At 37.7% G+C, this 23,896-nt stretch overlaps 5 protein-coding genes and 1 long non-coding RNA gene across 6 annotated transcripts; 4 read left to right on the top strand and 2 right to left on the bottom strand.

Annotated features, from left to right (window-relative positions):
- Nucleotides 1-2,026: 2,026 nt before the first annotated feature.
- LOC106367732 (probable protein phosphatase 2C 46) lies at nt 2,027-4,496 on the bottom strand. The gene is made up of 5 exons (XM_013807562.3): nt 3,953-4,496; nt 3,419-3,821; nt 2,981-3,348; nt 2,648-2,884; nt 2,027-2,572 (listed from the first exon to the last, which is right to left on the bottom strand). Exons 2-5 carry the CDS (start codon nt 3,723-3,725, stop codon nt 2,351-2,353), a joined length of 1,134 nt encoding a protein of 377 aa, XP_013663016.1. The 5' UTR covers nt 3,726-3,821; nt 3,953-4,496; the 3' UTR covers nt 2,027-2,350.
- Nucleotides 4,497-4,621: 125 nt separating this feature from the next.
- Nucleotides 4,622-7,016, top strand: LOC111208565. Its single transcript, XR_002660458.2, has 3 exons — nt 4,622-5,408; nt 5,595-5,643; nt 5,876-7,016. It is a non-coding gene; the product is annotated as an uncharacterized LOC111208565 (long non-coding RNA).
- An 852-nt stretch (nt 7,017-7,868) lies between these two features.
- LOC106364840 (aspartyl protease family protein 1) lies at nt 7,869-11,168 on the top strand. The gene is made up of 10 exons (XM_013804329.3): nt 7,869-8,768; nt 8,860-8,998; nt 9,085-9,314; nt 9,637-9,858; nt 9,938-10,073; nt 10,320-10,399; nt 10,483-10,579; nt 10,659-10,722; nt 10,806-10,877; nt 10,962-11,168. The coding sequence occupies exons 1-10, from the start codon at nt 8,488-8,490 to the stop codon at nt 11,120-11,122; spliced, it is 1,482 nt and encodes a 493-aa protein (XP_013659783.2). The 5' UTR covers nt 7,869-8,487; the 3' UTR covers nt 11,123-11,168.
- Nucleotides 11,169-13,729: 2,561 nt separating this feature from the next.
- On the top strand, nt 13,730-16,785 carry LOC106364839 (aspartyl protease family protein 1-like). Its single transcript, XM_013804328.3, has 10 exons — nt 13,730-14,192; nt 14,280-14,421; nt 14,563-14,798; nt 14,874-15,104; nt 15,180-15,315; nt 15,400-15,473; nt 15,554-15,653; nt 15,753-15,819; nt 15,893-15,964; nt 16,044-16,785. The coding sequence occupies exons 1-10, from the start codon at nt 13,897-13,899 to the stop codon at nt 16,322-16,324; spliced, it is 1,635 nt and encodes a 544-aa protein (XP_013659782.1). The 5' UTR covers nt 13,730-13,896; the 3' UTR covers nt 16,325-16,785.
- A 1,739-nt stretch (nt 16,786-18,524) lies between these two features.
- On the bottom strand, nt 18,525-19,014 carry LOC106364838 (putative RING-H2 finger protein ATL69). The gene has a single exon (XM_013804327.3). It carries the CDS (start codon nt 18,959-18,961, stop codon nt 18,695-18,697), a length of 267 nt encoding a protein of 88 aa, XP_013659781.1. The 5' UTR covers nt 18,962-19,014; the 3' UTR covers nt 18,525-18,694.
- Nucleotides 19,015-20,153: 1,139 nt separating this feature from the next.
- Nucleotides 20,154-22,297, top strand: LOC111208846 (pentatricopeptide repeat-containing protein At3g51320-like). Its single transcript, XM_022708403.2, has one exon. The coding sequence runs from the start codon at nt 20,369-20,371 to the stop codon at nt 21,944-21,946; it is 1,578 nt and encodes a 525-aa protein (XP_022564124.1). The 5' UTR covers nt 20,154-20,368; the 3' UTR covers nt 21,947-22,297.
- The last annotated feature ends 1,599 nt before the right edge of the window (nt 22,298-23,896 follow it).

Here is a 23,896-nt window from a genome sequence, read left to right as displayed (position 1 = left end):
ACATATGTATCCATCGTTACAAACTAAATTGGCTATGCAATGTGAACCAATACCACTTTGTCTCCTACTCTGTCTTTCCTCGTTGAGTTTCATAACCAATTATTTTGTTTAAAAAAATTGTGGTAACGTATGAAGATTTGAGGAAGAAGTTAAAAGAACATTGAAGATGCTATGTAATAAATTTTGAGGGAATCTCGCAGAAAAGATGGGACACTGGCTGCCTGCAACCATTAATGTTCTTACTGCTCTTTTTTTTCCAACTACTATACGCCCTCTCTTCCTCTCTCTTTGCCTTTCTGCTTTTTACAACCTCAAGTGAGTTATGAACCCTAATGACCTCTCTCTCTCCGTTGAAGAGATTCGAGTTTTTAATGCCACATTGTAACGCCAGAGCTTTGTGATGAATAACGATTCCTTTTTTTTTGTCTGTTGTTGTGATGGGTGGGGAAGGCAAGAACTATTGCACACCCGTATTTACGTTTCTCTCTAGCTCTACATTTAACGTCTACGGTCCACCATTGCCATAAATTTATGCAGAAACACACACTATCTATCTTTTTCTTCCCAATTATATTTTCTTAAAGACTTACAAAATATATCAAAACTTACTTGCTCTTGCTTAACACATTATTTTGAGGTTATAGTTACCATTGAGTAGCTTAATATCAATGCTCATTAAAAATAACTCTCAGTCATTCAATCATGAGTTAATTTTCTCAAGCATTCTTCTATGATTCGAAGTTTATTTTTATAAACATTTTTCCTTCTAAATGGACAAATCAATCAAGGCGTTGATTTCAAGTGTATAGTAGGTTGCTTTTTGTCAACATATAGTAGGAAAAAAATAGTGAGAGATAAAATCCTTTTGAATTCCTAAATAAATTTAACCAGTGGTGGTAGTCCAGTGGCGCTTGAGAGAATATACTCAATACAACGAACCCTGGTTCGAACCCCGCTGGCCACACGGATATGAGCTATTGCTTTCGCCTCATTTGAATGCCCAGGAAATGATCTATCTGTGGACTGTATCTCCACCCGAGGGTTAGATCTGTGTCTTTAATAGATCCGGGTTTAATCCTTTTTCTTTTCAAAAAAAAAATTTCCTAAATAAACCAATAGAAAAACTGGCTATGAAATCATTCTCAATATCATTTATCTAGGATTGCATAAACTAGACTAGAAACCCAAAAGTGAGGAAAGAAAATAAGCCAAGCTCTCTATTCATTTTGAATTCAAGTTTAACTAAAGTGGATTTATATGATTACTTATTTAGATAATTACAAAAAAATTCTTTTCTGTAACACTAAGTCTTTTTTTTTCCAAGTAACACTAGGCACATCTCCAAACTTACTCTATTTTTTACTCTAAAATGGAGTGAAAAATGGAATATGGAGTAAAAAATGCTTCAACCCGACTCTATATCTCATTCTATAGTGGAGTTTAATATTTTTTGTTTGTTCATTTTTCTATTATAGAATGAAATATAAAGTTAGATTAGAGTAATTTTATTTAGTTTTTTATTCTATTTTAGAGAAAAAAATAAAGTCTTTGCATTGGAGATGCTTTACGTCACTGGATGGGAAAATAAGATGCAGAAAGAAACTTATAATACTCAGGTTGATTTCAAGTTTTCAACCCTTCTCTCTACATGGCTGCAGAATATGATCTACAGTTTTGGGTAGATTTCTTCATTTGGAAAAAACCAAAAAGAAAAACTAAAAGTCTGCAAAATCAACTATTTCGAACTCCTCGAATTTAAGCTTCCACTTGGCACCAAACAAGTAGAGATCAACGAGGTAAGGTAAGCTTCACTTTGTTCCATTACTCTGGATGGGAAAGAGAATCATAAACAATTAAGAGGTAAGTGAGCTTAAATACTTCCTTATGGAATAAACTGACATAAACATGGCATCTTATTGGGATAAATATAATGAAAGGATGGACCCTGAATCGTGGACGAATGTATTCTGATGAATGCTGTGTCATAAATAATGTACACTTGAGCTGATTCTTGGATTCATTCACGTATTTAGAATGTAAATCATTATCAAACACTTCTCTGTAGAGAGTTTTATCCAATACAAACATAGAGGGAAAGGCTTGAAACATTCACTCATCCATCAACAACAATTACATCATTACACACAAGTCTTGTCTGAACAAATAAAAATCAATAATAATTACTGGAATGGGTTCGGTTCCAAACGTGTGTGGCTTTCACGTTAAAATTATACATTCTTTTATACCAACCAAGAGTGATATATATATATATATATATATATATATATATATATATATATTTTTGTAAATAACTACAAAAGATGGGAACCTATAACCGTGGGAGTAGCTTTTAGAGTTTCTTTGGGAAGGTCATACCGCGGCCTCGGATAGAAAGAGAGGGTCCTTTGGCAGAGCTCACTACATTGGTGTCAAGGTAGATGACCACCACAGTGATGTCATCGTGGAAATGCCTCCTCACGCCTCTCTCTATCTTCATCAGATCAGAGTATCTCATCTCTCTCTTCTTCGCTGCCGCTTGCATTGCCGTTTTCACCAGTCTACGTGCAATCCCCTGCTTTTAAAGGACACAATCAATACTTGGTTTTGAAAAAAAGAAGAAGAAGAAGAAAAGAGTGTCTTAACGCACGTTTCGTGGGTGGTTCTGAACGATGTCAACAGCTTCTTGGTTGCTAAGCTGTTCCCATAGTCCGTCTGAAGCAAATATAAGAAACTGGTCTTGTGGTTGGAGCTCATGCTCTGTTATCGAAGGTTCTCCACTCAAGATTGGTCTTTTGATCGGCTCGCGGAGTCTGTACTTAGTGTACAATGGTTCTCTGTTGAATTCCGCCTTCTTAAGATACATGTCTCCTATGGACCTAGATACCTACAAAAGAAAGAAACAAACAAACAAACTCTAGCGTCTTTTGGCTTCAAGAAACCAAGTAACAAGTTCAAGACTTCACTAAGATAACCATTGTACCTGAATAAGGCCCTTAACGCGCCACACATTATGCTTTAACACGACGATATGCGAGTCATCCGGGTGCAAGGAGTGCATTTCCTGCCTAACAGACTCGATGCTCACATTATGTTCAGCTGAGAGCTGAAGCGCGATAGCCTCACCTGTCGCCTTCATAGCCCTTCCAAGGACAGCACGGGAATCTCCAACGTTGGCGATGTAGAGCATCCCTCCGCATATAACACCCACAAGGCAGCAAGACCCCACAGCTGCAATCAGTGGCTTAACCGGCCACTGCTTTGTCACTACCCCAAGAAAGCCTTCTTCAGTCGCTTCATAAGCCTTTCTAATCACGTCCATAGACATAGAGCCTTGCTCAGCTGCAAACCCTGCAGAATTCAATAAGATCTTTTTAGTTTCAATCCATAAGCAAACATGTCTGCAACACAAATGGCTCACTCTTTAAATGCTGAAAGAGATGATCGTTGACAAAGCGGGAGGTCTCAGGCCCTCCATGACCATCATAGATTCCGATAAAAGTACCATAAGGACCAGAGTCAAGGGTGCTCAAAGGGCCAGACTCAACTTGGCTCTGATCCTCAAGGAGATTGTTGGCCTGAACAACAGCCATTGAGAAGTCGCCAAGTAGGTGCTGACCAGAGTCTTTGTACCAGAGGAGTCCATCTTGTTTTCCCGATGAATCAACGGACCTCCCCGATGAAGGCCACAGACAAGCGCTCAAAAGTTTCATTAAAGTTGCTAACATCCCCCTCCCTCACGCCACCATCAGGGAAACTCTCTTTCTCTTCCTCCACATAGGGATACACGATCAAACAAGTGTAAAGGAGTAAGCTTTATGGATCTGCAGTTCAAAAATAGAAATGGGTTCTCAGAATTTCCCAAAATAGAAACCAAAGTATTAACTTAATCGGTGATGGAAACAAAAAAAAAAAAAAAAGATTCCAACTTTATCAAATTGAGGAAGATGGCTACCTGAGATGTAACAGGGAGAAGTCAACAGATTCGAACGACGATGATGCACAATCAAAAGGAACTCCAGAACTGAGATCAAAAGCAATCTTGATCCAAGACAAGGGTTTAGTAGTAACTAGAGAGAAGATCAGAAGATATCTGATGAAGCTTTACAAGAGAAGGAAGAAGCGATGGAGATCTGAGAGGATCGAAGTGAAGAGAGAGAGAGATAGATAGATAGATGGATCTGAGTTGGATCCAGGAGAAAGAAGAAGAAGAAGAAGAAGGGCTTGGTGGCGTCTGAGCTTCTATCTGTGAGAGGAAAGACGAAAGAGAAGAGAAAGGGCTCCACAGCTTCTAACCAGACAATCCAATCTCTGTTACTGGATCAGATTTTTCTATTAAAACCTAACTCTCTTCTCTCTTGTTCCTCTAATTGACTTTTCCTGTTCTTTTTTTTTTTATTTTGCTAAACGGTCCTCTTATCTTTCTAATACTTTCAATTTATGACACTAACTAATCACTCTCTTTATTAGGTCCCAAACGATTTGAGGGTTTATTTTTATAGGCGGAGAAGCTACACGAAAAGTGTTGCGATTATATATGGAACAAATGGAGAGAGAAGTGTGTGGTGTGTTGGTCGAAGACGATTGATAGTTTACATAAAAAAAAAGGGAGGAAAAAATGGTGGAATATCTGTGAGTGATTGAAAGAGAGACACGTGATATAGTGACATCATTTTAAAGTTAGCTGTCTTAATAAGGATATACGTGTGGACCGTGTGGTGTGCAAATCAACTTCCACCTCCATCTCCACCTGCACCTGACCGACCAGCTTCCCCTTTTTTACCCGTTTCCTCTTCACTTCTCCCATGTGCTTTGCTTTCCTCTCTTCTCCTCTCTCCACATCATATTTTAAGAATAAAAAAAATATCAGTGGGCCTTTTCTCTATAAAATAGTCATTCAAAATGGGCCTTTCAGAGGTATGATTAGCCTTATGAACAAGAGGCCCCGCTGTAGATTTACAGAAGTGAAAAAAGCAAAAAATGTGGGGGGAGTAGTCAAGAACATCAACCCTACTTTCACTCTTTGCCAAGACACTGAGGAATCACAGAAACTTCACAAGTGTAAATTTTGCCACGTTTTCTTTTTTAGTGTTTTGTCTAATATTATATAGCCAAACTTGGCTTCACTCATCACTACAAATTTAACGTGTTGCATTTTTAGTTTTCTGTTTCGTGCACATATATAGATTTACACTAATTAATTGTTTTCCAGACTACAGTTTAGCAAAGGATCAATTTATACAATTACTAGCTGTTGTTTGGATTCACATATAAAAAGGAGAAAATATGCAACATCATTCAGAGATAACGACGTCAACGGATCAACCAATTTGCCCGAAGCCACGTCGTGTGTGTCCTTCTCTTCCTGATTTCCTCAAACCTCTGTCATGTCCCCTACACTCTTCTAATTGGTAACATTATATGATCTAGATTGTTAATTTATATCTGCTTTCAGTTATGTTTATTGTCTTGCATTTCCATTTCATAAGGATGTGTGATTTGTTTCCTATGTATGCGCAAATATATAATCCTCCCCTGCTATTTCTTTATCTTTCTTGAAACTTCATCATGATGGCTCCTACATATGTTTGTGCCAGCCAACAAAGTTCTGAGGGGCGAAGCGGCGTTCTCAGCATAATTGATAAGGTCATACTTGCTCTCTTCATCATAGATATAATTCTCAATCCAAAATTAGTAGTAAGAATTAACATGTAAAATAGTTCAAAAGTCTGCTTGTTCTCTCTTTTTGTTAACATTCACTGTTTTTTTTAAGGAATATAAACATGAATATATCATAAATCACACGTAAATTTACATGCATGCATGGTTCCTGAGAGTTAATTAAATTAAAGTATATACTATATTGTCTTAGGTGCAGCCGATAGAAGGTGGAACAGTAGAGTCAATGTGGTACGCAGGGTCTCCACCTAGGCGAACCGGGAATCCTCTTGTACACGACCGTCATTTCATTCACTGCCTCGACCCTCTCCCCAGTTTTTCAAGCACTAAGGCTTGATCTTCACATCTTCGTGGACGATATATGCATTCATAGCCGCACACACAAAAAAAAGCTCCTTACATGCATCCACATTAATTGCCATATCGATATATCTCACCGTAAAGAACATTAACCATATCAACTAGAGGGTTTGCATACAGATATGCATCTATATATTACTCAAGTTGTAGAATTGTATTTTAGATTGGTATTCTTGATCACCAAGAATCTATACTGAAGTCGGCACAACACTGCTTACAAAACCAGCACCCGCTTAATTAGTACACGATGAGCGCAGATATATATATAAAACTGACTAGAATATGTTTTTATTAGGGTCTGCATGGATGTTTTTGTTATAGGCCATTATCTCTTTTTAGTTTGTTATGCCTTGTATTTGAGACATTCCTGTTTTTTTTTTTTGGTGCAAGACATTCCTATAACTTTATTTAAGACTTGTGTTCCCTTTGATTCTACGACTACTTGTGCATTAGAACTCGTTCGTTCGTCTGTGTAAGTTCCAGAATTTTACTTTCTAACTTTTTTTTTGTTAGAACAGTTTATCGGTTGCTTGTAGGCATGGCGTTCGGATCTTCGGGTCGGGTTCGGGCCGGTTCCTTTCGGGTCTGGATCTTTTCGGGTCTTAAATATTTAGACCCAATAGGTACTTAGAAACTTTCGGTTCGGGTTCGGGTCGGTTCTTCTCGGGTCCGGATCGGTTCGGGTCTATAATTAAAATACCCATAAAATATCCGTAATTTTTCGGGTCCATATCGGGTCCGGATCGGGTTCGGGTATTTAAGATCTGAAAAAGACATGATATACTCAATTCCATCAACTTTAGTTGAATATTTGTCATATATATCTAAAATTTTACAAAAAAACTTAAATGAAACTATTAATAATTAAAATAAAACATTTTAAAACTCTAAATTTTACATTTTAAACCTTTATATTACTTTAAAAATGTTAAAAAATAATAACAAATGTTGTTAATAAAAGATATTTTAACTAAATCATAAAATAATATATATAAAATAGAACACAAAAACATCATAGTTTTAGATATACATGTTTTTAAGTCGGGTACAAATCGGTTCTTATCGGGTCAGATCTATTCGGGTCGGTTCTTTTCGGGTCCGAGTCTATTCGGGTCGGTTCCTTTTCGGTTCCGGTTCTTTCGGGTAAAAAAAATTTAGACCCAAAAGATACTTGTAAATTTTCGATCCGGTTCTAGGTCGGGTATTTTTGGGTCGATTCCGGTTCGGGTCTTCGGGTCCAAGGTAAAATGTCCATGCCAACTTGCTTGTATTGAGCGTCCTTTGCAAATACAGTTAAAATATGAATAAATGAGTATGTTTATGGAGATTCAAATGTTTTAAAAAAATGTTTATGGAGAGTAGAGATAGATCATTTTTTCGACCAAAACGTAAAAACAAAAACAAAAAGAGATCAGTGAGCTAATTTATGATTATAATTACGATTCAGGCTACCAATTTTTAACAACGCTTTTTGGAGCCAAAATATTACGAGTGGCTTGTACTTTCGTTAGCAAACGGATTTAAAAGTGAGTAATTGTGGGAGCCTTTTAATTTAATAATCAACTAAATGATTGGTTAATGCTTTTATATCATGTGTTATATCGTGTGTTCAATTTTCAAATGATGCAATATAGATTTATGAAATTTTAGCCTGATGCAATCATACATATAGAGCTGATTAGACTATAATAATGTTAATAAATTCTAGTTATGAAGATGAAATATTTTTGAATAATTCTCTCTTGGTTGTTTTCTAAGAAAAGAATTACAATTAAAAATAATAGACGATAGAAAGAAGAGAAAGTGCGTGATTTGCGCTGGGTCAAGTTATATGCAACACGTGGACATGACATATCGGAAGTCAACGGTTTCTACTTCCTATACTTTATCGATATTTGCATTCATATCCTCTTATCTTAATCTCTCATACAAAATCACCCCTTTGTTTCCCTTGTAGTTTTGACCTTTTCATCATTGCCATTTTGCTAAATGCGTGTTCGGCTGCACGCCTGCACCTAACTCATGGAACCATGCATCAAACATCCCTCCACGTCTCTTTTCACATTTCTACCAAATATATATATATAAACAGCCACACAACACACGATAGATCATATACTTGTGATTTAATTTTGTTTATTAAGGTCATAATCAGAAAGACTATGATTTTATTTTCTATATATTCTAGAATAATTAAACACAATAGTTGATGTTCTATAATTGAATCAAATATAGGAATTTCGTTGGCAACATATTCCTTCATCAATGATTTTTACGAACTCGTTGACAAATACAAAGTACCAGGCAAAACGCTGACCTTTTCCCTCCTACACCCACAAAAGAATAATTAAACATGTAGTAAAAGAAACTCAAGTTGCAAGAAGCAACATAATTGTTCCTAATATAACAGAAGTTAATTAAATGATCATGGAGTAAGATAAAGATAGAAGAATGGTTTGGAATAGTTGGAAGTTGACATGGATATTGCAGTTTGGATTCTGCGTTATGAGTTTGGGATGCGCTTCAGTTTCAGGATCATTCTCCTTTGAAATTCATCATAGATTCTCAGATCAGGTCAAGACCGTTATTGGTGGCAATGGCTTGCCTGAAATGGGCACTCTTGAGTACTATGAGACCTTGGTTCACCGTGACCGAGGGCGCAGGCTAACGTCCAACAACAATCAGACGACTGTTTCTTTTGCTCAAGGCAACTCTACACAAGAGATCAGTTTGTATGATAATTCCTCTTCTTTATTTCTTTCACTTTAGTACTAGCTATATGTTGACCTTTGATTATGTTTTTTTTTTTTTGTTATTGATCAGTTTGCATTATGCGAATGTGACGGTAGGGACACCGGCTCAATGGTTCTTGGTGGCTTTAGACACGGGAAGTGATTTGTTCTGGTTACCTTGCAATTGCAAGTCCAGTTGCATACGTAGCATGGAGACCGACCAAGGCGAGGTAACAAACAATGTATCTTGGAATGTTATTAATTATAACATTAAAGTTCGATCAGTGCTAAAGACACACGTATTTTATATACTTAGAGGATAAAGCTCAACATCTATGACCCAACCATATCAACATCAAGTTCAAAGGTTCCGTGCAATAGCACACTTTGTGCACTAAGAAACAGATGTGTTTCTCCTCTTAGCGATTGTCCTTACCGAATTCGGTATCTCTCTCCTGGAAGTAGAAGCACAGGTGTATTAGTGGATGATGTGATCCACATGCGCACAGAAGAAGGAGAAGCTAGAGAAGCTCGGATCACATTCGGGTTTGTAACCCTTTCAACTTTGAAAACATATTACAAACAATCAAAGGCATCCGTCTAGTGGGCATATCAGTTATAACCAAAAGATTTTTCTAAAATAGCTATATTCAGCGTTTAGGCGCCCGCCAAGGCACTGATATTCTACAAAACTAATTACCCCTCAACGCTTTTTTGAACATTGATTACAGATGACAATATGTATTACTAATTAAAGTAGTGCTTTCAAGAATTGACCAACATTCTTTATATACTAATTTCCCTGTTATTTTAGAGGTGAGATAATTAACACTAATTAATACACAAATTACTCAAATGGTGTCTGCAGATGTAGTGAGTCCCAAGTAGGTTTGTTCGAAGAAACGGCTGTAAATGGTATAATGGGACTTTCAATAGCAAACATAGCGGTTCCAAACATGTTGGCTAAAGCCGGTGTGGCCTCAAACTCTTTCTCAATGTGTTTTGGTCTGAAAGGGAAAGGAACAATCAGTTTCGGAGACGAAGGCAGCTCCGACCAGCTTGAGACTCCATTGAGTGGCACTCTTTCTCCGTAAACACTCCCCCTTACATCTTTTTCTTCATTCCAATAATTTCTGATATGTAACGTATATTAGCATGTCTGAACCCAGGCCGTTTTACGATGTGACCATCACCGAATTCAAGGTAGGAAGTGTGACGGTGGAAACAGAATTCACCGCAATATTTGACTCTGGGACTGCCGTTACATGGCTCATCGAACCTTACTACACTGCTGTTACCACAAACGTACCTACCTTACTATATTCATGCCTGACTTATTTGTTTGCATTTTAGTTTATGTGTTGCGATAATATTTCAAATGAAAATTAGCTATGTTCTGGTTTTAGAAAATGAATTTCTTACAAACAATAAGAAAATGCAAGCTTAAAATGTATAAATTGTGTTTGAAACAATCAAGACCTTATTTTACCAGAGCTTACTAGTTGATTATATTTATATATATACTGATTTGTTTTGTGTCGTGTTGTGCAGTACCATCTTCAAGCAGCAGACAGACGACTTCCGGCAAGAGTGAAGAGTCCCTTTGAGTTCTGCTACATTATTACATCAGCGTGCGTTATGACTTAATAAGAACACGTAGTAAAAGTATTAAGTTTAAGGAATATTGATGTATGTGTATTGTTTCTGTTTGCAGTACTGATGAAGAGAAGCTTCCTTCAATTAGCTTTGAGATGCAAGGAGGAGCTACGTATAATGTTTTCAGCCCCATACTTGTCTTCGACACCTCCGATGTACGTATACACATCTCTCATCTCATCAACTTATGATAACAGTTACATAAATATATATGAATCTCCACTGAACTTACAGGGTGGACAAGTCTATTGCCTGGCCGTCTTAAAGGAAGTTACTGCCGGTTTCAACATCATCGGACGTACGTTACCTTTTAAAACCAACATCATCTTCTTGCACATTGGACCAATTTATAATCACATAATCTTGTGTTCTTTCTGTCAGAAAACTTCATGACCAACTACAGAATAGTCCATGATCGTGAGAGAATGATCTTGGGATGGAAAGAATCCGACTGTACTGCCCTAACTTCTTCTCCAAGAAGTAGAAACTATTAACGTTACTAATTAATTTATTTTGCTTGTTGAATTAAATATTCAGGTAACGATAAGAATGGTTTCACGGGACCTACCGCTTCAGCAAACCCGCCGTTGCTGCCGCCAACGCCGTCTCCAAGAGTCAGAAGCCCTTCTACACGTTTGAACCCTATCGCTGCTTCTTCGCTTCTCATCCTTTGCTTATTTTCTTTTGTATGTTTGTGAATATGATTTACATACTAGTGTGCAATCGCAAATCTTATTTTCGATTCTACCATCAGAGTTTACATATCATCAATTCACCCCTAGTGTTTTTAAATTGTAATGTACTCCCCCCCCCCCCCCCCCCCCCACCTTCCTTCGTTCTTCCATTTCAAGTTTTATCCAACTGGGATATATTTGGCAAATAAAATCAAAATCATGTGTTATTTCAAGCGGTCACATTTGTATATGCACTTGAGTATTCATTCATTCCTCGCCCAAATTGTAAAATATTCAATAGTCTGATACTGATTTAATTTAAATTTTAACATGATGACAAAAAAAAATTTTAACATAACAAAGTCAAACAAATCGATTGATCTAAGAGCATCTCCAAAAATAAACTCTATTTTAAAATTTCCAAAGCTCTATATTTGAAGTTTAAACGTGTTTTTCTTCAAAAACAAAACTTCAAATTCAATTTTAAAACTATTTGTATTTTATAATATGGTCCTTACAACAATATTAACTAATTTGAATTCATAAAACTTTTGTAAATAACTAGCACATATATAAATACATTACAACAATATTACTTAATAAAATATTATATTAAAATATAAAATTTTAAATAAAAATAACTTAATAATTATTAATCTTCAAACAAAATACATATTATTCCATAAAATAATTTTCATAATTTTCGTAATGCATATATGATCTACTAGTGCATTTCGAAGTAAAAATGGATCTCCTCATTTTTACTTTGTAGATTACAAACTAAAAATTGTTGAAATCAGATGATATTAATATTTGTAAATACATTAAATCAGAACTAGAAAGTAAAAGAGAAATATAAAATATTGCTAAAAGACTATTTTTATCGATGATATTAATACTTATGAATATATTCGATATGAACAAGAAAGAATTGTACCAAAAAGACATCAAAAACAACAACAACAACCATATTCAGTTAAACAAAAAAAAAATTGGACAATATTTGAAAATTTTGAAGGTTCCAGATCAAAGTTACATGACTATTAGTGTTGTTGTCATATTTAAATTTGTGTAATCTTCATGTAATTTTTATTAGATTTTTTGTTAAGTTTCTTTTGTATATTATTGTTGTCTAAATCTTATATTAAAGTTTTATTTAATTTATTGTAAAACTTAAATTCTATAAACAAAATTTAAAATATTTATGAGATATGGATTAAAACAATAAAAGAGAAAATATTTATGAATCATAAATGTGATGTGTAATTGTAGGGAACAAAATGCAAATAAGAACTTCAAATTTAAAGTTTTGAGTAGTGAAACTTCAAATATAGAGTTTCAGTCTTCAAAACTTAAAAGTTTTGAAATTCTTTTTTGGAAAGCAAAAAACTTCATATTTGAAGTTATAATGTATCTTTTGGAAATGCTCTAAAGAAAAATGTTTTAAAAAAAAAACTTGTGACTCAATGCATAATTTTTTGTCTTCTGGTGAGATTATTTTTTATACTTATGTTTTTTTTTGTCAAATTTTTTATACTTAAGTTAAACTTGAAACAAATACAATTTCGAAAATCTATAAAATTTGAAACAGTTACGAAGACAGAATAATTTTTGTATATATTTTTTTAATTTGAATGGTTTGGAGAGCAGATAATTTAAATATGTTAGAAAAAGCCAATGTTTCATTTTAGTGTCTTCGGGGCCTACCTTGCTTAGTTTATTGTATAAGTTAAAATTAGTATGCTGATAAAATGTGTAATCATCCACCACAACATCCCTTTTTCTAATTAGGTATATACTAACGATACCCTAATGGCAACGTGAGTGAGATTATCTTGTAAAGGTCAACTACATCCTTTTTGTTAACTAAAAAAAAAAAAAAAAACAGGTCGGCTAAAATGCTGTTCGTCTGTAATGCACTCTATTAATATCTTCTTAACTGCATATAATAGTAAAAAATAGTTAGGTGAAATGTTTTTTTTTATTGAGAATTTATAACATAATAGCAGGACTTAAGTGAAAAATAAGAAGAGTAAAGGGGCCTGCCTTTTCCGCAAAAAAAAAGAAACCGTTGACTTAAGCGCGCCTAATATCACAAGTTCGCCACTCTCAGAACACATAGACTCTGCCTTCAGCTTCAAGGGAAGAAGACGAAGCAGAAAGAGGATAATGGCTTACTACTACTTGTATTAAACAAGTATTATTACCTCCGACAACCAAATCAGATTTTGTTGGGGAGAATTGGAAATAATATAAGGGACTTGAGTAATATATAAGGGATTTGGACCACTCCACTTATCGCCAATTGGTTTTAAGTTGGAAATCCATAATTAAACCGAATCTATCATGGTATCAGAGCCAGCCTAACACCCTGACCCATTAATCCGGCCAGGAAAGTGGCCTGATAATCCCATTAGCTGATGATCCATAGAAGGCTCAGTTCTTCGAGATAGCTAGAAAAGAAGCATTATCTCGGAGGGGTATATGATGGATTCTGCGAGATTAATGGTTATACGCACCATTATTTCGAGGGAGGGTGTTGGAGAGAAGATCCCACATTGGAAATAATATAAGGGACTTGAGTAATATATAAGGGACTTGGGCCACTCCACTTATCGCCAATTGGTTTTAAGTTGGAAGCCCAACAAACTTGTCAACTTTTTATCTCTGCTTGTCTGTAACAATGCGAGAGAGTCAACCTTTTGACTTTTTCAACCCTTAAACGTCCTTACAAATACATGATTCCTCCCGCCATGTTACATTATCAAAAGTAAAAGATCAGGGAGAGTTAAATAAACATGGCTTTAGCACGCCATGTGTTTTTGTTATTGTCTGTGGTAGTGTTATCATGGGGACTTGAGAGATGCGAGGCTACTGGGAAGTTCAGCTTCGAAGTTCACCACATGTTATCTGACGCTGTCAAGCAGAATCTCGGGTTTGACAATCTTGTCCCTGAAGAAGGAAGTTTGGAGTACTTCAAGGTCTTGGCCCAACGTGATCTCTTCAGAGGTCGAGGTCTCGCTTCCAACAACGAAGATTCCCCTCTCACTTCCGCTGAAGGAAACCTCACGGTTTTCGTCAGTTTCTTGGGATCGTAAGCACTAACTTCTCTTCTTCTCTTTAATTGTGTTATCAGTGTATATTGCCTTCTTATGCTTTTTTTTTTTTGTTGTTGTTGCAGACTGCATTACGCAAATGTATCTGTGGGAACACCGGCTACTTGGTTCCTTGTGGCTTTGGACACAGGCAGCGATTTGTTCTGGTTGCCTTGCAATTGTGGTGTTACTTGCATCAGCGACTTGAAAGATGCTGGCTTTCCACAGGTTAACCTCTCCCTTTCTACAAGAAGTTACACCTTCTTTTTCGATAACCCGTGGTATCTGGCGGGCCGAGGCTCAACCGACTAATCCCCTGAATCTATACAGATTTATTAAGACGAATTTGTTTTGTTTTCTTTGAAACAGAGTGTACCACTGAATCTATACAGTCCCAATACATCTTCCACAAGTTCTAGCATCAGATGCAGTGACGATCGTTGCTTTGAATCCAGCCGCTGTTCTTCTCCTTCTTCAAGTGTTTGTCCTTATCAGGTTTCCGAGTCTACCACCACAACCTCGACGGGAACATTGTTACAAGACGTGTTTCATCTCATCACAGAGGATGCGGATTTAAAGCCTGTGGAAGCTAACGTCACGCTTGGGTAAGTAATGATCCTCCTCGGTTAATGACATGTGCAGGCAACCAAGAACTTGAATCCTTTGTGTTTGTGATGCAGTTGCGGTCAGAGACAGACAGGTCTGTTCCAGAACTTTCAAGCCGTGAACGGTGTTCTCGGGCTTGGTGTCAAGGACTATTCTGTTCCTAGCCTTCTCGCTAAAGCCAAAATCGCCGCAAACTCCTTCTCGATATGTTTCGGACGTGTCATTGGCGTTGTTGGAAGAATCAGTTTCGGAGACAAAGGCTACACAGACCAGTCTGAGACTCCCTTCATTTCTGTTGAACCAAGGTACAAACTCAGTTCCATATTACCATCTCCCATTCATTGCTTACCCTTTTCTTGAACCCAAAAATGAAAAACTAGTACGGCTTATGGTGTGAACGTGACGGGACTATCAGTGGGGGCCAAACCTGTTGGGTTTAGCATGTTTGCACAGTTCGACACTGGCTCATCATACACACACTTAAGAGAGCCAGCATATAGTGCTTTTACCAAAGCTGTAAGTGCGTTGCGTTGATTAGCCTAACTTGTGTTTGTTACATTCACATGACTTATGTACGTGCATTTCATTTACTTTTTGTAGTTTAACAGCCGTGCCTTGGACATTCGACGACCATCCGATCCTCAGTTTCCGTTTGAGTTCTGTTACAACTTAAGGTCATGATGATAACTAGCTAAGTTTACTTTTGTACGCATGATCTGAAATTCCGATTGTTTTTTTCCTCTTTCACATGCAGTCCAAACGCTACAAACATTACTTTCCCCCCAATAGATATGACTTTTGAAGGAGGGTCAGTGATGAGCATCAAGAATCCTTTTGTCACAATAAAGACCGAGGCATGACATTGGTGTTTTAATAATAGTTTTTTTTTTTTTTTTTTTTCTTGTCTTGTATTAGCGTATCTATTTACATTGTTTGTGTTTGGTTTTGAACAGGGAGGGGGTAGGATGTACTGCCTGAGTATTGTGAAGATCGAAGATCTTAGCCCTAACATCATTGGACGTGGGTGTCTCAATAATAATAACACAAATTTAAATGTATATGCTTTGATACTGAGAGTATGTGTGGATTGCAGAGAACTTGATGGCTGGATACCGCATTGTATTCGACCGGGAGAGGATGGTTTTGGGTTGGAAGCGGTCTAATTGTAAGTGACTAACAATGAGAAAGTGATTGTACATAGCCTAGGAAGTAAGCGGTTGCTAATGAAGTGTTGATGATGTCAGGTTTTGAGGATGAAAGCTTAACATCTACTCCACCAGCAGAGTTTGGAGATTCTCCACCACCACCATCAGAGTCTGAAGGTCCTTCACCACCAAAGTTTGAAGCTCCTTCACCACCCACAGAATCCAATCCACTACTTCGTTCTCCTCCTCCTCCTCCTTTGGTTTTTACTACTACACCACCTAGTGACTCCACAGGAAGTCCTGGCTCGAGCGGTGTAGCCAATGTCATCCCTCTTGCATCTCAGCTCCTGCTTCTGCTATCTCTTTTTGCCTTCCTCTGATTCATACAAAAGGCATTCATTGGTTTTGTATTTGGTTTGACCATTTAATGTTTCAATTTAATAAGAATCTTCGTTTGATGAGCAGAAGCAATCGATATTCATTGGTTTGAGAATTGTAATATTATCTTATCTCCCTGTTACAATGTTGTGTTATACTAATGTTTTGGACATGTCAAGTGCCTGGGGTAAATGCACAAAGGAGGAGATACATTGTCATAACAAGTTTTAGGGTCAGGATTAACAAATCAAGGAAGAGTTGAGGGGAATTTTTTCTTGTAAACTTAAAGAAGACGTGAAGTGGAATGTTGTTGTCTATAATAGTTTTCTACAATAGCAGGAGTTAGGTGAAAATTTGCTCGTTGATTAGAGAATATAATAGTAGAAATTTTGAGTGCAAATTAAGAACAGTAAAGGGGCTATTTCGGCAAAAAGAAAGCGTTGACTTTATTTCAGAAGTCGCCACCCTCTGCTCTGCATGATAAGAGACTCTGACCTTGTCAACCATACCAATACTAGCCAGCTTATGAGAAGAGGAAGCAGCAAAGTAATGGCTTACTACTCCGAGTAAACAAGTATTATTATTTCTAAGAACCAACTCAACATCTCTCTGCTTGCCTGGAATAGCAAAGTAATGGCTTACTACTCCGACTAAAGTCATGACCTTTTTTATGCCAACGTATCTGTGGGAACACCGGCCAACTTGGTTCCTGTTGGGTATGGTTCTCTTGACACATGAAAGACCTTGGGCTTCCAGTTCCATATAAGGGCTGTTCTTTTGGTGAACACCGCTAGTTGCGGCAGCGACTGAAATTATAATCAGACGGAAAGCAAATTTAACGGCACGAAAATTAAAATGAACGCTGATAAGAGAAACTTTTTCTGCTCCAGGAATAGGATAAGAGAAACCAATTTGGCACCAATTTTGCGACCATCCATGCCTTGGTTCCATCTTGTTTTGCATTTTATTACTTTGATTACTGAATGTTTAGAGCACCTAAGAAGATTTTGATCTTGTTAGCTTACCAAGCAAGCATCTCCCTTGGTTGCTGCTACTTCATCTTTCAGTAGTATCATCCCTAACCCGTTCAATCCTGTTAATGCAGAAGCTGAGCCTTAATCCACCATTTCTCCAAGAGGATCAGGATTCGAACCAAAGAAGGTTTTTTTAATCATCTTGAGGATCACAGCCATGGAAACATGCAAAGCTATGACCAAGGTAATAACCGTAATCCACATGCAGCCACAACGGGATTTTACGGGCTTACTAATTCTTTCCTGCCACTAACACTCTCAATACATAAGTAGATACATGCTAGAACAGACACATATATATATGTATATTAGGTGCTGATAGGCCTACCGGCAGCACCCGAGTGATGAGGGTTGGGTTCCTGTTAGCTTTATTGCTCGATTTAGGAAAGTGAGTTATTTATTCTCTGTCCTCCTTGGGAGGGGCATTTGTTTATGTTCGACTTATCATCTCTTTTGAAGTCTTGAGTCTTGCTTTATCATGCCTGATCAAACTCATACTTAACTTCTTATCTAGTTCAGTTCAGTTCAGTTATACTCTTTCTTTCTTTCTTTCTTTCTTTCTTACCACTTATTCATTTCTGGTCTACATTCGTATTCCATATGAGTGAGTGACTCTGAGTTTTGAAGTACTTTTTTCCTCAAGGCTGAAGTGAAAGATCTAACTATTTGTGTGCGTCTGTTCAAGCTAACATTGCACTTTTCTTCATTTTTTAAAAAAATATATATATCAGCTTACCGAGCTGCCCAACCTTATTTAACGCAGCAAATGCCGATCTATTAGAACCGCGTTGATGCTCAGGATTTAGTGCTTGTTGTATGTGTTTATATTGCAGGATGAATCTATAAGGAGGCGAGGTGATTGGCACAAGTATATATGGCGCGGTGATCACGGGCATTTATAACCAGGGGATATCCAGACACATAACACTAATACCTGGAAGCAGATGGGGAATCACGAGAGCAAGAAACCAATACCAGCTTCCCTTACTGTTATGCGATGTGATGCACATTGCCTTTTCCGGCTGTTTGTGAGAGAAAGCGGCAAATTGTCTACATGTATGTACTGTGTGGCAATTGGTTTTTGATTGCTCATAAGTAGTACATCAACAACTATCTTTTTTTGTTTTCTGAGAATCGCAAAAGAGCCGTGTTTGCATAAGCAAGAGAATAACATGGTCGAAGCAGCTTTGTTTGGTATCTTTTTACAGTAAGGGGATCAAACTTTCTTATACGTTCCCCCTTGGAAAGAAAAAAAACTAGTACTACAAGAGACTTTATAGCAGCATTACAAGGAGAAAAGGGTGTTTTGTTTGATCCCCAGAAAAAGCAGGAATACAATCAGAAATGAAAAGAAGAGAACCAGAGGAACAGTTCATCGGTGAGGAGGATGGTAGCTGGTGAAAACCGGCAGAGTGGACAGCAAATCTTCCGGCTGACATCGAACCAAGTGTCAACGCAGAGACTATGAAACTCATGGGAACAAGGCAAGGACTTGATCGCATCCTCGTCCTCCATTCTCATCAAACACACACTGCAACACTCCTTTTCTCTCCTTCCTCCTTGCACTCTTGGGTACAGCAAAGCCAGCCACCTGTCAAGACCCATCCTCGTTTCGATTTTCTCCACCTTCGTGTGATCAATTTAAAAGAGTGAGAGGTCTTGTGTGCTGTGAGAGAACAAAAACAAGGAGGTTGGTCACTGTTGCGTGATGTGCAATGCCTATGGATTACAATGTACGCTAGAAACACCTTTTCTCTATGTTCACACACCAACACCAAGACCCCTACTTCTCACCTTCTTTGTTTCTCTCCTTTCTCTCTACGTATCCCCTTTTCTTTTCTTTTTTTTTACTTGTGCGTGCAAATCACATTCTAAAATCCAATTAAAACGATCATTTAGGTATATATAGAGTAACATGTGTGTGTATATCTGGATTCTAACAAAAGAGACACATTCAGATAAAGTTTATAAAAAGATGATTTAGCATATCTTAATTTTGTTTTTAAAATTAGATGGTGTGTCTGTAATATGATTTGTAACTCAATCTTAACTAAAGTTAGGTCGTGAGGTGCCTTATCCTAATCACGCCATTTTCTAAGTTCCCTTTTATCTTCTTTTCAAACAAAAAAAACTTCATAAATGCTCCTGAATATTTTATTTTCTCTGTGTGTTCGGTTTCTGGTTAGATTTGGATAGGTTTTTGTGTTTCAGTTTTTGGATATAAAAATATAAGAACCGTCAGTTAAATTTAGTTGTACTGTTCTAGTAACAAAATTAAAAACGGTTTATATTCAGTTTGTTTTTATCTAGTTCGGTTTGGTTTGAATATATGGATATTTTAGAATAACTCTAATAATAAAGTTATTCAAATTTTTAAATAACTAATCAGGCAATTAAAACAGTTTTATATAATTTAAATAAATAGTAATTTGGTTTTTAGATAGTATATTTTATAATTTTAAATATGTAGATATATAAATATTTGATTCATAAATAATAATTTGAGATATTTAGTTATTTTAAAAATAAATATAATAGGTATATAGTATTTTGAGTATTTATTTGTTTTTTGTTTGTTTTGTTCTACTTTAGTTAAGGGAATAAGAAAACATAAACCGTGAAAGAACATAATCTAAATTGATGTTATAAAAAAAAAACATAAACCGTTAAGATTTTTTAAATAAATTTCGGTCTAGTTCGGTTTTGGTTATTTCAGTTTGGTTTGATCCTTTGATTGGTTTGGCGCCCGGTTCCCTCTAAACCCTTTGATTTTAACACTCCTCTTTGGCATGATCTGACTTGGTTAGGAAAACCGGTATCCCCTGGCTCTCTCAGAGGGTTTCTGTTAAGGTTTTTGACACTGAACGATTTCTCCTTCCTTCGCCGCCTACGTTCTCCTTTGCATCTGTAATCCGTTGACGTTCCTTAGTCCCAACATAGATATGATCCTTAGTTAATGGCGATTTCCGAATCCACCCCTGACTCAACGCTCAGAATCCAAGCTGGAGATGAATGGCAAAAGCTTCTTCTATTCGCCAATTCGTCACATCCAGATCTAACGCCAACTCCCCCGTTCTCGGTCTTCTTAAAAGTTTCAAACTTCTCAACGAATCAAGCTCCATTGAACACCTCTTCCAAGTCCACGCGAGGCTCATCACCTCCGGTAACTTCTGGGATTCCTCTTGGGCCATCAGATTGTTGAAGTCTTCTTCGCGTTTCGGTGACGCTAGCTACACCGTTTCGATATTCCGCAGCATTGGGAAGCTCTACAACGCGAATACTGTGTTTAAGACGTACTGGGTCTCTTCCACTCCTCATAAAGCATTGAGCTTTTACTTTGATGTACTGAGATGTGGGTTTGTTCCTGACTCCTACACCTTCGTCTCCTTGTTTAGCTGTATCGGGAAGATTGATTCCGGCAAAATGTGTCACGGGCAGGCTATTAAGCATGGATGCGATCAAGTTTTGGCCGTTCAGAACTCGTTAATGAATATGTATACTTGTTGCGGTGCCTTGGATCTTGCGAAGAAGGTGTTTGTTGAAATACCCAAGCGAGATATTGTGTCTTGGAACTCGTTGATGTCTGGGTTGGTGAGACGGGGTGATGTGTGCTCTGCTCGCAAGCTGTTCGATGAAATGCCTGAGAGAAATTTGGTTTCTTGGAATATCATGATCGATGCTTATTTGGGTGCTAACAACCCTGGTGTTTCGATTAGTTTGTTCCGTGAGATGGTGGGAGAAGGAGACGAGAGTACTTTGGTTTTGTTACTGAAAGCTTGTGGAAGATCAGCTAGACTTAAGGAAGGTAGGTCGGTTCATGCTTCTTTGATAAGAACGATGGTGAATTCGAACGTGGTCGTTGATACAGCTCTTGTTGACATGTATGGAAAGTGCAAGGAAGTAGAGTTAGCACGTAGGATATTCCACAGTGTATCCCGTAGGAACAGAGTTACGTGGAATGTGATGATATTGGCACATAGTCTTCACGGGAATCCTGAAGATGGGTTTGAATTGTTTGAAGCCATGATCAGTGGTGATCTCATTCCCGATGAAGTAACGTTTGTTGGTGTTCTCTGCGGTTCTGCTAGATCCGGACTTCTTTCACAGGGAAAAAGGTACTACGCCCTGATGGTTGAAGAGTTCCAGATCAAACCCAACTTTGGACACCTATGGTGCATGGCTAATCTTTACTCCAGCGCTGGGTTCCCTGAAGAAGCAGAGGGGATTCTGAAGAACTTGCCAGAGGAAGATGTGACGCCAGAATCTACAAAATGGGCTAACTTGCTCAGCTCTACACGTTTCACAGGAAACCCGGCCCTTGGGGAAAGCATTGCCAAGTCACTGATAGAAAAAGATCCTCTGAACTACAAGTATTACCATTTGTTGATGAACGTTTACAGTGTTGCGGGGCGGTGGGAGGATGTTGATAGAGTGAGAGAGATAGTGAAGGAGAGGAAAATTGGACGAGTACCTGGGTGTGGCCTAGTGGACTTGAAAGAGATTGTCCATGACCTGAGACTAGGATGCGAAGAGGTAGACAAGGTGGTTACTGAGACTAGTGTAGACGAAAATGTGACAGTCATGTACTGACATGATAAGCTAATCCCAAGTCTAATCCCAAGTCAAAGCATACGGTTGCTCCTTTGCCAGATCCAGGCTTCATAATTGGAGGTTGTCAGGAATGCGCATGAATTGCTGTTTTTGCAGACAAGAGTAGAATAGAAACAAGAGAAATAAAGGTCGCTTGATTATATTTGATCCTATTTTATTTTTTGTTCCTTTTTGGGGTCAGATAATCCCAATTCCCAGAAGCTCTTTATAACACAAATCAATGTATGGGAGGGCATGTGAGGAGGTAAAGAGTGATGTGAATTCAAATGAGAAAATTGAAAATTTTATCAACTTTTGAATAAGTGAATGTTACTAAATTTTGATGGTATATATTCTCTCTTGTTTTCAGTACATCATATCACTACAAAACAACGAAGAGCTCAGACGCATCATCAGTACAAAAGACAAACATGGGAAGTTGGTAGAGAGCAAAATCGAGGTGGAGAACGTGGCTGTTCAATACTTTCGAGATCTTTTCTCTACTTCCTCGCCGACAGGGCTAGACACTTCCCTCCGCTTCATCTCAGAAAAGGTATCATATGCCGATAATAGGTTACTTTTAGAAGAATCGTCTGAACATGAAATTAGGAGAGCTCTCTTCGACATCAACCCGGATAAAGCACCCGGTCCGGATCGCATGACTAGTAAATTGTTTCAAAAATTTTGGCGTGAGATGCGTCAAGATATTATTAGACTTGTACAAGATTTCTTTGCGACAAACAGTTTCGACCCAGTATTGAACCAGACTAATATCTGCCTCATTCCTAAGAAGAAGAAACCTCAGGACATGACTGAGTTCAGACCTATTAGTCTCTGTAATGTTAGCTACAAGATTATATCTAAGCTACTATGCAAGAGACTAAAGAGAGTTATTCCGCAATTGATCTCAGAGACACAATCCGCCTTTGTGGCAAAACGATTGATTACTGATAACATCCTGATAGCACAAGAAAATTTTCACGCCCTACGGACGAACCAGAGATGTAGAGAAGATTTTATGGCTATTAAAACAGATATGAGCAAAAGCTTACGATAGAGTGGAATGGAGCTTCATAGCAGCCTTGATGTTGAAGATGGGCTTCCATGAGAGACTGATTGACCTCATTATGTGTTGTGTCACGTCGGTCACATATCAAGTCTTAGTTAATAGACAACCAAAAGGGCATATCTTACCGAGAAGAGGCTTGAGACAGGGAGACCCCCTTTCTCCCTTTTTGTTCATCTTGTGTACGGAGGCGTTGATCTCGCTCTTAAACGGAGCAGAAGTGGAGAAGAAGATTGTAGGCCTACGTGTTGCTAGGGCGAGCCCGAGGATCTCTCATCTTCTTTTCGCCGATGATAGTCTTCTCTTTAGCAAGGCGAAATTAAGTCAATGCAAAGAAATCGTGGACATTCTAGACATATATGGGAAGACATCAGGACAAAGACTTAATGCGTCTAAGTCCTCGATGTTTTTTGGAAACCGAGTAGAGTATTCTCGGAAACAAGATATAAAAGATGTCTTAGGCTTCTCTTCTGAAGGAGGCATGGGGATGTACCTTGGATTACCTGAAAAAATATGTGGCTCGAAGATGAAAATGTTCTCCTTTGTACAAGATCGACTCAATGGACGAACCAACACTTGGTCATCGAGACTCCTCTCTAAAGGAGGAAAAGAAGTTCAATTAAATCTATGGCTCAAGCAGTTCCGACATTTGTAATGCCGAGTTACTTGCTTCCACAAGGCATTATTGACAAACTAAAGAGCATAACTTCCAATTTTTGGTGGAGTTCGAAACAAAACAACAGAGGTTTGCATTGGATAGCATGAGACGAGATCTGTACCCCTAAGGATTCGGGGGGGGGGGGGGGGGGGCTAGGTTTTCGAGATCTCCATGACTTCAAAATAGCGCTTCTTGCAAAATAATTGTGGAGACTAATTCATTACCC

Source organism: Brassica napus, chromosome C8 (genome assembly GCF_020379485.1).
Source record: "Brassica napus cultivar Da-Ae chromosome C8, Da-Ae, whole genome shotgun sequence".
Lineage (NCBI taxonomy): Eukaryota > Viridiplantae > Streptophyta > Magnoliopsida > Brassicales > Brassicaceae > Brassica > Brassica napus.
Note: the sequence above shows the minus strand (reverse complement) of the source record. Positions and strands in the feature narration are given on the sequence as shown.